Source organism: Solanum pennellii, chromosome 6, assembly GCF_001406875.1.
Source record: "Solanum pennellii chromosome 6, SPENNV200".
Taxonomy (NCBI): Eukaryota; Viridiplantae; Streptophyta; class Magnoliopsida; order Solanales; family Solanaceae; genus Solanum; species Solanum pennellii.
The window spans coordinates 1,083,125-1,097,888 of record NC_028642.1 but is presented as its reverse complement, the minus strand read 5'-3'; the positions used below and the strand labels follow the sequence as shown (position 1 = coordinate 1,097,888).

At 28.6% G+C, this 14,764-nt stretch overlaps 1 protein-coding gene across 1 annotated transcript; it reads left to right on the top strand.

Annotated features, from left to right (window-relative positions):
* The first annotated feature begins 6,633 nt into the window (after nucleotides 1-6,633).
* Nucleotides 6,634-14,317, top strand: LOC107021745 (anthranilate synthase alpha subunit 1, chloroplastic-like). Its single transcript, XM_015222452.2, has 10 exons — nucleotides 6,634-6,809; nucleotides 6,898-7,070; nucleotides 11,494-11,686; nucleotides 12,323-12,474; nucleotides 12,593-12,708; nucleotides 12,796-13,042; nucleotides 13,126-13,182; nucleotides 13,281-13,451; nucleotides 13,619-13,705; nucleotides 13,901-14,317. The coding sequence occupies exons 1-10, from the start codon at nucleotides 6,713-6,715 to the stop codon at nucleotides 14,315-14,317; spliced, it is 1,710 nt and encodes a 569-aa protein (XP_015077938.1). The 5' UTR covers nucleotides 6,634-6,712.
* The last annotated feature ends 447 nt before the right edge of the window (nucleotides 14,318-14,764 follow it).

The following is a 14,764-nucleotide window of genomic DNA, read 5'->3' as shown; positions in this document are numbered from 1 at the left end:
TGTAGCTAGACACACCGATTAAGCAACACGTTAAAATTTTCATATCCTACTTTTGGATGAGCCCCCACCCTGCTTTCAAGGGTTCCCTAACTCCTATCTTTCAGCACGTTAGATTATTTCTCTTAAGGTGTATCGACAGGGTGGATCTACATGAATATGAGGGGTTCATTCGATCCCCTTTTATTGGGAAAATTATACAATATGCATAGGCTCAATTCCTTTATTTATATATATACTAAGTGATGAACCCCTTGAACATAAGCCAGGGGCTTGGTTCAGTGGTAAAGGGGTTCAAGAATTCGCTAGGTAAGTGCTTGCGAGTTCAACTCCATAGATAACAATGTTTTTTCTCCATTGTTTCAACTAATTTTCATTTTTATTCCTAAATAAATGAAAGATCTGTTTTGTTGGAAACCTATTGGGACTAATAATATTTTATTAGACATTAAAAAATAATTTTATTTTCTATTTTTATAGAATTAAGTAAAAGTTATAACCTTTTTTAAGTTTTCATAATTAAAATTAAAAAATACATTCTCTCGTATTCATTTTAAGTCAAATGCTTAATTTATATTTAATTAAAAAATAATATAATTATAAGTAAGACTAAATAAATAATAATTATTTAAAATTATAAATAAATAAGAGTAGTTATTTAAAATTTATAAATAAATATGATTGTCGCGATATTTTTCAATCTTGATAATTATTTTTTCGATGCGAATTTTATTGCTACAATATGATCGGAGTAAGAAAGTTTCAAAAATTGAATAATGTATATATACCACAATGACACGGACAAGACTCATAATTATAGTTTTAAAAAATACATTCTCTCCTACTCAATTTAATGTTATGTCAAAAATATATTTATTCAATTTTACTGTTGTGTTAAGGTAGAGTTGAATTTTTTTAGTTACTTATATCTGAAACTCATTTATATTTAACCCGCCTCATCCGCTCTACTTCTACAAATACTATTAGTATACTTAGTTATTTTTTGAACCTCCTCGATAGAAATCCTGCCTCCATCATTAAATATTATTAGCCGTTATATTGTTGTATGATAATTAACATTATAATAGAGAAAAGACATAAAGACACCATCAAAGTTGTTCCGTATTTGCATAAAGACACCTTAACTTTTAAAGTGTCCTATTACCCTACAGAACTAATTAATTTCTTTGTAAATGGGCCATTTTGACCCATTTTCTCGTCTATGTAGTGGCGCGTGTTGCTCAACTTCCTATTCAACCCGACCCGACCCTATTCTTTAAAGAGAAGTCATCTTCTCCATTTCTTTTCTTCTCTGTTTGGCTTGCACCTTCAAGAAATTTTCTTTAATTTTTCTTCATTCGGATTTTTTTTTATTCAGATATGGAGTTAAGTGACAACAAAATTTTGAATGTGGGATTGCTATTAGTTGCAACCCTTTTGGTAGCAAAACTCAGACCTAAATAACTCATACATTTATGCTAACTCAGAACAAAACCCATGCGTAACACTTTCTTGCACATTGCAAGAAAAGTTAATGCAGATCCAATTGACAACAGTTCCTCCATTAACCATTTTCTTGTTCATCATGTTCCATTGGCCAACTTGTGGCAGACAATCTTTTTCTCAGCCATTATGGTCAGTTGTGATGCTTAGACATGAGCATCCATAGCTTGGAAGTGTTTACTTTGAATTTATTGAATAAGAAAATCACATTCTTCATTTTTCCAAAATTTTTTCGCCAATAGTGTTGTCTTATTTTTTTAGAGAAGATGATGAAGTGGTCAAACAAAGAGTATCAACATTGATTTTGCTATTGAAAAACTATGAAATTGAAAAATTAGGGCTAACAATGATTATTTTGGGTTTAAATTTGGGGAAGATGACATAAATTGATAAAATAATTAATAATAAAGAAAAATAATGACACATGACACCTTTAAACTGGTCCATGGCAGTAAAAATAATGCATGACGCGCCTCAAGTGCGTGGTAACAACTCAGACTAGGAAATGGGTCAAAATGATCCATTTACAAAGAAATTAAATAGTTCTGTGAGGTGATAGGACATTTTAAAAGTTAAGGTGTCTTAATGCAAATATAGGACAACTTTGATGGTGTCTTTATGTCTTTTCTCATTGTAATATAATTAATAAAGAGTATCTATTTTATAAGAAATTTCCTCTCAAATGCTTGAAATTATGTTTTCCGTTTTTGTCTAAAAAAAATAAATGTGTGCACTATATTATGTCATGCTATGGATACGTTTGGGCTAACAATGCTCATGAGATTTTACCACTATAATGGATGGTCTCAAATTATAATGTAAAATCTTAATATATAAAAATTAAGAAAGAGTTTACCATGAATATATTCAAATTATAAAAAATTGTAGTCAAGTACTGTTATCTCTGATTTATGCTTAGAAATACATTTATACTATACTAAGGTCCTATTATTTACTAAACTTATTTTATAAATAATTTTCAAACTTTTTTTGGCTACGTGATACTATCTTGTGGGTCAAGCGCGTGTTGACATTTTATTTCAATCTAGTGCCACGTAGGCTGAAAAGAAATAGAAAATTATTTATAAAATAAATTTAGGAGGTAGTAAAATCATCTTAATATAATATAATATGTCTTTAAAATTTCGAGCATAGATTGAATATACTTGTGCATTTTCCCGAAAAAAAATTGAAGAACACCAATATTGTTCTAATTGGTGTGGAGATGTACAATATTACATTAATATCGGGGAATAAAAGCATAAATGATGGCATTAAAACATACAACACCTCAACATTTAGTAGACCTACGATGTTTATTTATTTCATCAACTTAAATTGACATGCTTAATTTAATTAGATTTTATTACTTTAATTATGCTATAGATTAGTCTTTTGCTTTTTTGCTCTTCCTCTCAAATTTAAATTTTCCCATTTAGTTATTTCTCAATACATGTGGAATGGACAAATAATTTAAATAAATGAATTTTAGTTAGGAACATCAAAGGTTGCCTAGTTTTTTTTTTTTGCACAATAAGAATAACAATAATAATAAAAATGTTAATTGAGTAGTTATTTCCTAATTTAATTTGTTATTTTGAAGCAATTAATATTTTATTAAAAGATTCAAAACTTCTATTTTAATCGGCTGAAATATAATAAATATGCACCGTAAATTGAACTATAGACATATATCATCATTTTTTCAGTAAAATATATATTCACTCTAAATCGCAAAATTAAAAAATATATTTATTTTTTTCCCTTGAATAATAGTAATCTGAACTTTTAGAATTTAAAGGAATATTAAAGACTTAATTTTATTTGGGATAAAATTTATTCACACAAGATGTTTATATCAATCCAATAAATGTCTGTCATATGTTTAAATTTATGGTTCATTTTACTTAATCTCAATAACATAAATTTTACTTGAATAAATCACATTGTAATAGAAATTAAAGGAAAGATGCACAAATACCCCCTAGATTATGATCGAAATTTCAGAAACACACATTACTTAAAGTAAGGTCCTATTACCCCCTGAACTTATTTTTTTTATAATAATATACATCTTTTGTCTTACATGACACTCTTCGTGACCCCACGCAATTGAGGCGCTGAAAAATATTTGGATGTCACGTTAGCTAAAAAGGTGCACAAAATTATTTTTAAAAAAATTCAGGGATAGTAGGATCTTAGTTTAGTTAAGATGTGTTTCTAAGATTTCGATTATAATCTAGAAGAAACTTATATGTTTTCCCGAAATTAAATTAATTTAATATAAACACAATGCGAATAAATTTTTTCCTCTGTTTGGGAGAAAAAAGGATCATATTGATTTTTATAATCCCTCTTTAAAAAAGAATGTCTTTATTTCCTTTTTAGTTTTCCTTTTTAGTTTGTTTAAAAAGGAATGACCTCTTTTTTTATTTGCCAACACTTTAACTTTTCACGTGATATGTTTAAGACCACAAAATTAAAGGACATTTTAGTACATTTAACATAATTTTAATTTTAAACCACAAGATTAAAAAAATTTCTTTCTTTTCTTAAACTCTTTTCTTAAATCCGTTCTAAATTAAATTAAATCTATCCTTTTTAAAACGTAATATTTATTTTCATATTTTAGTCATATAATTGTGGTCATTTAGCTGTTGCCTGCACGTCATAAATTCCTCATTTATGGCAATGGTGCAAATAGCAATTTTGAATTAATAGTAGTATTCCAGTAGGTTAAGAAATCAAAACAAAATAATAAATTATCCTATGTGCAAAATAGAACAGTTGTCACAATTATTTGGGAGTAGGTTGCAGTTAAATTTATTACTACTTTTTAAGTGTATTTTTAATTGTTATATCTAAATTTGATGTATTTATTAAGAAAATAGTAATTGTTATATTATTTTATTATTGAAAAACTACTTAAATATGTTATCTAGCTTTAAGAAAAGATTTTTATATCATACTTCATTTATATCATATTTGTTTGAGTAAAAAATTATTCACGTCATTATTTGTTGATTGAAACTATATAGATGAACCATACTTTAAATGGATGACATAAATGAGTTATTTCTCAAAGTTTGATATCATATTTAGATTTTTTTAAAAAAAATAATTTACTTAATAGCATTTTCAAATCATAATTGACCACAGATAAAAAATGATTTTGCGAAATTGAAACTTTTTTAATTTTACAAATAATGGAATAGATGAATTTTTTCTCTAATGAAAATGATATAGATGAACCAAATTTTTTACGAACGATATAGATGATATTTTTCTCAAAGTTCAATGTATTTGAGTATTTTTCCTTTACTATATTATCTCTATTAATTGAGACACGTGGATCATTATGTATGGCCAAAAAAAGTAGAAGTCCAGTAAAATCTCAATAAATTAATACTGGCTAAATTAATAATCTTTCTAACACAACATTTTTCTCTAGGTTTTCGACTTGGGTTAATGAAATAAATTACGCATTTCGATAAGATAATATATTTTCAGAAGATCCCTATATAAATATATGATTTCATTAATATTATATATTTAAATTTTTTTGAAAGTACACACATATCAAAGAGAATTTATTGAAATATGATCCCATTGTGTTTTTTGTTTGTTGTTGAAATTTGAATCTAGCTGGTTGAAACTTTTCTCTAACTTTTTTTATTGCATTCGAAAGTTTCGATGTTATCACGATTGCAAGGTTTTTTAAGTGCATGTGGAATGATTTTTTTCGTACTCACATAACACTTTACGTATTTGATTTGTCATTGCTAATTTTGTGACACCTTTTAAATGAGAAGTCATTTTTGAATATGATTTCAAAAATTTCCTATGTTGCTTATATAACTTATTTTCTCACAATCATATATTGAATATTTTAGTAAAAATACAATAAATAATACTTCATTCGTCCCATTTTATATGTCACATTTTTAATTTGCAATTGCATTAAGATATGATGTAACTTTGCTCTTTTAGTCTTATTCAATATTTTCTTAAGTCAACTTTATTAATAAATGACAAGATTAATCAACTATTCAATGAAGGATATAATAGGAAACATGGTAATTTATGCATAAATTTTAGAGAAAATGCACAAGTATTCCCCTAGACTATGACCAAAATCCAAAGACACACTTAATTAAACTAAGGTCCTATTACCTCATTGAACTTATTTTTTTTGTAATTTTGTACATCTTTTTGACTTACGTGACATCCGAATATCTCCTACGCGCCTCAATTGCGTGGGGTCACCGAATGTGCCACGTAAGACAAAAGGTATTAGAAGAAAAATAAGTTTAGGGGGTAATAGGACCTTAGTTTAGTTAAGGTGTGTATCTGAAATTTCGATCATAATCTAGAGGGTACTTGTGTATTCTCCCTAAAATTTACAATTGACAAGTATTGTGGTCTAACTATTTATAAAAAGAGATGACATATAAAATAGTATGTTAAGAGTCTTTAATTATTAAGGGAGAGTTGGGATTAACTCAAAAATTAGTCAAACCTAAATTAAGTCATCTTTTTTACTTCTAAAAGTGTTTGACAAATATAAAAATATCGTAAAATAAGTCGAAATGACTTAAAATAAGTTAAAAAGTGTTTAACAAGGTTAAAAATAACATAAAAAAGTTTAAAATGACTTGAAATAAGTCGAAAACCAAAAATATGTCCTTCCATACTTTTTACTTTTGACTTAAAAGTCATCTAAATTTATCTTTTTATTTTTGATTTAAAAGCTATTTTTAAGTCAATTCCAACAGACTCTAAGTAACAATGAATATTTTATATCATGAATTATCGTATATTTGAACTTATTTTACAATGAACCATTCAACAAAAATATATATGTATTACAACGAGTTATCCGCACACATTGTATTTCATGTATAATGAGTATAATTTTATATGAATTCAATAAATATAATTAATAAGATACAATTATTTTTAATGTGTTTATTACACTTTTTATATTAATAAATAATCTATTTTTATGTGAATTCAATAAATATGATACTAATAACATCCACTTTTCATTGTTATAATTATTTTTTTAAGTGAAACAATATTATTATCAAATTTAAAAAATTAATTAAATCAACTTTCATTGTTATAAATTTTTTTTGAGAGTATAAATAAGTGATCCATTTTCCAAGTCACTATCACCAAAATCTCACACTTCAATTTCGAACACTATAAAATGCAGTTGTTACCTATCTGTCATCGGAATGTTCTGCCGATCTCTCGGAGTTCAACTTATGCTCGTCTCCATTGCTGCTCTTCATCTCTTCGTCACGGTATATATTTCAATTTATGTGACGTAATTTGACTGATTAAACTGTGTGAGAACAAAATAAATAAATTATTTTTTTTTGTTTTGTTCAGTTATGGATGAGAAGAGGTTCATTGAAGTTTCTAAAACCGGAAACTTGATTCCGCTGCACACTACCATTTTTTCCGATCATCTGACTCCGGTGTTGGCGTATCGATGTTTGGTGAAAGAAGAGGATCATGAAGCTCCTAGTTTTTTATATGAGTCAGTTGAAGGTTCTAGTGTTGTAAGTTTTTCTTTTGATTATTTTTTAGCTTTTTGATTGATTTGATGTATATATCGAAAACAATCTCTCTATCTGTGTGAAGTAGTTATAAGGTCTGTGTACACTCTATCCTTCCTAGATTTCACTGGTTATATAGTTGCTTCTCTCAACTTAAATTGACATACTTAATTTAATTAGATTTTATTACTTTAATTATGCTAGATTAGTCATTTGCTTTTTTGCTCTTCCTCCCAAATTTAAATTTTCTTATTTAGTTATTTCTCAATACATGTGGAATGGACAAATAATTTAAATAAATGAATTTTAGTTAGGAACATCAAAGGTTGCCTAGTTTTTTTTTTTTTTTTCACAATAACAATAATAATAAAAATGTTAATTGAGTAGTCATTTCCTAATTTAATTTGTCATTTCAAGCAACAAACTTTTATTTTAATCGGCTGAAATATAACAAATATGCACCGTAAGTTAAATTTTATATATATATATATATAATTATTTTTTTAGTAAAAGATATATTCACTCTAAATCGCAAAATTAAAAAATATATTTATTTTTTTCCCCTTGAATAACAATAATCTGAACTTTTAGAATTTAAAGGAATATTAAAGACTTTAGTTTTATTTGAGATAAAATTTATTCATACAAGATGCTTATATCAATTCAATACATGTCTATCATGTGTTTAAATTTTATTGTTCATTTTACTTAATCTTAATAACATAAATTTTACTTCATTAAATTACATTGTAATAGAAATTAAAGGGATAATGCACAAGTACCACCTAGATTATGACCGAAATTTCAGAAATACACCTTAATTAAAGTAAGGTCATATTACCCCTTGAACTTATTTATTTTTTTGTAATAATATACACCTTTTGTCTTACATGGCACACTCTGTGACCCCACGCAATTGAGGCGCTGGAAAATATTTGAATGTCACGTAAGCCAAAAAGGTGCAAAAAATTATAAAAGAAAATTAAAAATTAAGGGGTAGTAGGTTCTTAGTTTAGTTATGATGTGTTTCTGAGATTTCGATCATAGTCTACAAGGTACTTATATATTTTTCCAAAATTAAATTAATTTAATATAAACACTGAATGCGAATAAATTTTTTCCTCTGTTTGGGAGAAAAAAGGATCATATTGATCTTTTTATAATCCCTCCGTTTAAAAAAGAATGTCTTTATTTCCTTTTTAGTTTGTTAAAAAAGAATTACTTTTTTTTATATTTGACAATACTTTAGCTTTAACTTTTCACGTGACATGTTTAAGACCACAAAATTAAAGAACATTTTGATACATTTGACATAACTTGAACCACAAGATTAAAAATTTTTATTTTTTTTCCTAAACTCCGTTCAAAATCAAATTTGATCATCCTTTTTAAAACGTGAGATATTTATTATCATATTTTAGTCACATAATTGTGGTCATTGCCTGCACGTCATAAATTCCTCATTTATGGCAATGGTGCAAATAGCAATTTTGAATTAATAGTAGTATTCCAGTAGGTTAAGAAATTTAAAACAAAATAATAAATAGAACAGTTGTCACAATTTTTTGGGAGTCGGTTGCAGTTAAATTTATTACTACTTTTTTAGTTTATTTTTAGTTGTTATATCTAAATTTGGCATATTTATTAAGAAAATAATTATTGTTATATTATTTTATTATAGAAAAACTGCTTAAATATGTTATTTAGCTTTAAGAAAAGACTTTTTATATCAATACTTCATCTATATCATATTCGTTTGAGTAAAGATTTATCCATGCCATTATTTGTTAATTGAAACTATATAGATGAATCATACTTTAAACGGATGACATAAATGAATTTTTTCTCAAAGTATAATATCATATTTGGACATTTTTCTTTTTTTTTAAAAAAATGATTTACTTAATAGCATTGTCAGATCATAATTGACCACGGATAAAAATAATTTTGCAAAATTGAAACCTTTTTCATTTAACAAATAATAGCATAGATGAGTTTTTTCTCTAATGAAAATGATATACATGAACCAAATTTTTTACGAACGATATAGATAATACTTTTCTCAAAATTCAATATATTTGAGTATTTTTCCTTTACTATATTATCCCTATTAATTGAGACACGTGATCATTATGTATGGCCAAAAAAAGTAGAATTCCAGTAAAATCTCAATAAATTAATAATCTTTCTAACACAACATTGTTATCTAAGTTTTTGATAAGATAATATATTTTCAAAAGATTCCTATATAAATATATAGTTTCATTAATATTATATTTTTAAAATTCTTTGAAAGTACACATATATCAAAGAGAATTTAGTGAAATATGATTCTATTGTGTTTTTTGTTTGTTGTTGAAATTTAAATCTAGCTAGTTGAAGCTCATCTCTAACTTTTTTTATTGGATCCGAAAGTTTCGGTGTTGCAACGACTGCAAGGCTTTTTAAGTGCATGTGGAATGATTTTTTCATACTCACATAACACTTTACGTATTTGATTTGTCATTGCTAATTTTGTGATACCTTTTAAATGAGAATCCATATTTGGATATGGTTTCAAAAATTTCCTATGTTGCTTATATAACTTATTTTCTCACAATTATACATTGAATATTTTAGTAAAAATACAATGAATAATACTCCCTTCGTCCCATTTTGTATGTCACATTTTTAATTTGCAATTGCATTAAGATATGATGTAACTTTGCTCTTCTAGTCTTATTCAATATTTTCTTAAGTCAACGTTATTAACAAATGACAAGATTAATCAACTATTCTATCAAGGCTATAATAGGCAAAACATGGAAATTTATGCATAAATTTTAGGAAAAATGCACAAGTATCCTCCTAGACTATGACCGAAATTCAGAGACACACTTAACTAAATTAAGGTCCTATTATCCCCTTGAACTTATTTTTTTTTGTAATTTTGTACACCTTTTTGACTTACGTGGCATTCAAATATCTTTCACGGGCCTCAATTGCGTAGGGTCACAGAGTGTGCCGCGTAAGACAAAAGGTGTATATAATTACAAGAAAAATAAGTTTATGGGGTAATAGGACCTTAGTTTAGTTAAGGTGTGTCTTTGAAATTTCGGTCATAGTCTAGGTGGTACCTGTGCATTCTCCCTAAATTTTATAAAATGACAAGTATTGTGGTTCAACTATTTATAGAAAGAGATGACATATAAAATAGTACGTTGAGAGTATTTAATTATTAAGGGAGAGTTTGGATTAACTTAAAAGTTAGTCAAACCTAAATTAAGTCATTTTTTTTCTTCTGGAAGTGTTTGACAAATATAAAAATATCTTAAAATAAGTCAAAATGACTTAAAATAAGTTTAAAAATGTTTAACAAGGTTAAAAATAACATAAAAAATTTAAAATGACTTGAAATAAGTCAAAAATCAAGAGTATGTCCCTCTACACTTTTTACTTTTGATTTAAAAGTCATCTAAATTTATCTTTTCATTTTTGATTTAAAATCTATTTTTAAGTCAATCCCAACGGACACTAAGTAACAATGAATATTTTATATAATGAATTATCGTATATTTGAACTTATTTTACAATGAACCATTCAACAAAAATATATATATTACAATGAATTATACGCACACGTTGTATTTTATGTATAATGAATATAATTTTATATGAATTCAATAAATATTATTAGTAAGATACAATTATTTTTTATGTGTTCATTACACTTTTTATATTAATAAATAATTTTATTTTTATGTGAATTCAATAAATATGATACTAACAACATCCATTTTTCATTGTTATAATTTTCTTTTTTTGAAGTCAAACAATAATATTACCAAATTCAAAAAATTAATCAAATCAACTTTCATTAATGAGTGGACAGATATAATCATATAGAATATAAATTAATAAGTTATGTTAATGATTCTAATGTAATCAAAATTAATTTTATCTCAAAACAATAATATTTTATGGTTCACCATTAATTTCGTGAAATTTTACTATAATTTTTTTTTTGAGTATAAATAAGTGATCCAATTTCCAAGTTACTATCACTAAAATCTTTCACTTCAATTTCGTGTTAGGATCGAATCCAAACACACACACACTTGATGAATGAAGAACACAAGAACTTTCTCGAGAGAGATGAGAGATCTAGAGAGAGAAAGAGAGAAACCAATAGTTCTTGGTAACACCCCGTGGGTAAACTTCCACGGCGGTGGGGGATATATTAATGTTTCAGAGTATGAATAGTTACAGAGAATATATGGAGAATGAATAGTACAACCTAAAATTTGGACCGCGTGAACATTAATATATGACATCAAATATTAATCAGGCTCCACAACCTAACATTTCGAACACTATAAAATGCAGTTATAGTTATAGTTTGTGAAATTTTACTATAAATTCCACTAGTTATAGTTGCTTCTCTCAGGGTCGATACAGCGTGGTGGGAGCTCAACCATCCATGGAAATCATAGTTAAGGAACACAATGTGACTATATTGGACCACCATGCTGGAAAATTGACAGAGAAGATGGTCGAAGATCCGATGACAATTCCAGCAAGTATTTCCAACGGATGGAAACCAGGATTTATTGATGATGAACTACCTGATACTTTTTGTGGTGAGTATTCTGTTTTCACTTATTGTAGTACGAGTAACTTAGTTAATTAGTTTCCCACTATAGCTTGCTACAAGGACTAAATATAGGGCTTCGCTCTCGATTAACAACTAGATTTCACTGGAAAGATATATTCAGGGGCGGATCTAAGGCCCCGCGAGGGTGTTCATCTGAATACATAAATGTCATGAGAGTCATAAATATTTCCATATGCGTGTTACTGGCAGTGGCGGAGCCAGAATTTTCAATAAGAGGGTTCAAAGTTCGTAGAAATAGACACACGGAGTAGCCGAAAAGGGTTCAACATCTACTATATATACATAAAATAAAATTTTAACCATGTATAAATAGTATAATTTTCAATAAGAGGGTTCAAAGTTCGTAGAAATAGACACACGGAGTAGCCGAAAAGGGTTCAACATCTACTATATTTACATAAAATAAAATTTTAACCATGTATAAATAGTACAATTTTCCGCCTGGTCATAGATGTAGTTTTGCATCAGAATTCGGAAGTTAGCATGCTTCAGCAATAATAGTACTAGAATAGGGAATGTTGTATTTGCTCGTACCGTTACTTCACTCTGCATTTTCTTAATTAAATCACAATTTTACTGTCATTAATATCACTTCAAACAGGTGGATGGTTTGGTTACTTCTCATATGACACAGTTCGATATGTAGTAAACAACAAGTTACCATTCCTAAGGGCTCCAGAGGATGACCGGAACCTTGCAGATATTCAGTTAGGACTTTATGAGGATGTCATTGTATTTGATCATGTAGAAAAGGTATATTTGTCGAATGTTGCACTTATGAGATGTCTCTCTAGCTGTTATCGTCGTTTGTTCTTGATTTACACTTGCTTCATATATATGAGAACAGGATAAATACTTCTTATTCCTGTAGAAAGCGCATGTGATTCACTGGGTGTGGTTGGATCAATATTCCTCTCTTCCTGAGGCTTATCTTGATGGGAAGAAACACTTGGAAATATTAATGTCTAGAGTACAAGGAATTAAGTCGTAAGTCCTTTTTTTTTTGTTTTTTTTTTTTGCATAAAAACAAGAAACTGAGAAACATTATATACGTTTTGAATTTTTAATTTTTAGTCCAAGGTTATCTCCGGGTTCTGTGGATTTCTGTATTCACGAATTTGAAACATCGTTAACCCAAAAAAACATGACACGTGTGGAGTACAAGAACGCCATCTTACAGGCAAAGGAGCACATTGCTTCTGGAGACATACATCAAATTGTTTTGAGTCAACGTTTTGAGAGAAGAACATTTGCTGATCCATTCGAAGTCTATAGAGCATTGAGAATTGTGAATCCAAGCCCATACATGACTTACATACAAGTAAGTCGTTCGTTCTTTGTGTTTTCAGTGTGAGTAAATATCTGATTTTCAGTGAAGTTACTATGTTATCTTTTCTATATCAGGCCAGAGGCTGTACTCTAGTTGCATCGAGTCCAGAAACTTTGACGCGTGTGAAGAAAGTAAGAGGGATGATGTTGTTTTTCTCCCCTTTTCTCTGTTTCACACATTTAATTAGTTTTTGAGAGTTTGTAATGTTGATCATTTGTTCCATTGACAGAGAAGAATTGTTAATCGACCATTAGCTAGGACAAGCACAAGAGGGAGGATGCCTGATGAGGATCTGATGTTGGAAATGCAGATGTTAAAAGATATTAAACCTGGTTTTGTGAATGTTGAAAAGCTCATGAGTGTTGAGAGGTATTCCGATATAATGCACATGAGCTCCACGGTAAGTCCATATTTAATTTTATCCGAGGTTATACTGTTTATGATAGCATACAGTAGATTATATCTCGGAAAATGATCTTTGGTTGTTTCATGTGATAAAAAATCTGACTTCCTACTACTTGATACGTCTAGACAATCTTTACAAGCATGGCATTTTTTCTGCCACAGGTGTCGGGAGAGTTGCTTGATCATTTAACCTGTTGGGATGCACTCCGGGCTGCATTGCCTGTTGGGACCATCTGCGGAGCACCAAAGGTTACACTCTCGAGTTTAGATTCCTTGGTCATTCATTTTTGATGGAAATGTTACAAATCCCAAGATAACTTGTTCCCAACCAAACAAGCTTATCTTTTGTCTTAATACTATAAGGACCAAAGTCGAAGTTTGATTCATTTCTAGATTTAACATGAAATTATTTTTAGTCCTGTTCTTTGTTCATGTATGATCCAGGTTAAGGCAATGGAGTTGATCGATCAACTAGAAGTGGGTCGGCGAGGGCCTTACAGTGGTGGATTTGGAGGCATTTCATTTTCAGGTGACATGGACATAGGATTAGCTCTAAGGATGATGGTGTTCATGAACGGACCTCGTTATGACACAATGTATTCATACACGGATGCCAGCAAACGTCAGGAATGGGTTGCACATCTCCAATCTGAGTCTCGAATCGTTGCTGATAGTGATCCTGATGAGAAACAAAAAGAATGTGAAGATAAAGTAGCTTCTCTATGCAGGGCAATTGACTTGGCTGAATTAACTTTTGTTAAGGGAAGACCATCCGTAGTTAAGATAAATGGTTCTGTGCCAAATGTATTTTCAAGGGGCAGAGTACATGAAAAAAAGAAACTAACTATCCAAATGAAATGAGAATGAATTCGGAGTATCTTAGCAACTCAGTTAGTTAGGGTTCAAATCTCCTAACTTGTAATTTCACTACAATATTCAATATAATAAGTATTTTTAAACAACGCTCTATAAATGTGGTTAAAGTCTTTGACGATTCTGGATGCAATGACGTTAACTCAATTGCCGTTAGAAGTGTTTACAACAATTAACATTGCCACTAAAAGTAATCCACAACCACTGAGGCTAGCACTTAATGAAGATTCTAATCTTAATAAAATAGATCTTAGACATTAAGTTTTTTTGACGCTGAAAGTAATCCATAGTCACTAACACTAACACTTAATGAAGATCTAAATCTTAATAAGTAATCAGATCTAAATAGACAAAGGAACACAATGCTTCCGGAGACATACATCTAAATAGGAAACTTTCTTTTGTTCATTATTTCTTCTCGTGTGTGATTTCCTT

Excerpts from the sequence above, each read along its gene's own strand:
- LOC107021745 (XM_015222452.2), top strand. The coding sequence starts at position 6,713 with ATGCAGTTGTTACCTATCTGTCATCGGAATGTTCTGCCGATCTCTCGG. Across the intron at positions 6,810-6,897 it reads CTCTTCATCTCTTCGTCACG|TTATGGATGAGAAGAGGTTC; the intron begins GTATATATTTCA and ends TGTTTTGTTCAG. Across the intron at positions 12,709-12,795 it reads AGAGTACAAGGAATTAAGTC|TCCAAGGTTATCTCCGGGTT; the intron begins GTAAGTCCTTTT and ends TTTAATTTTTAG.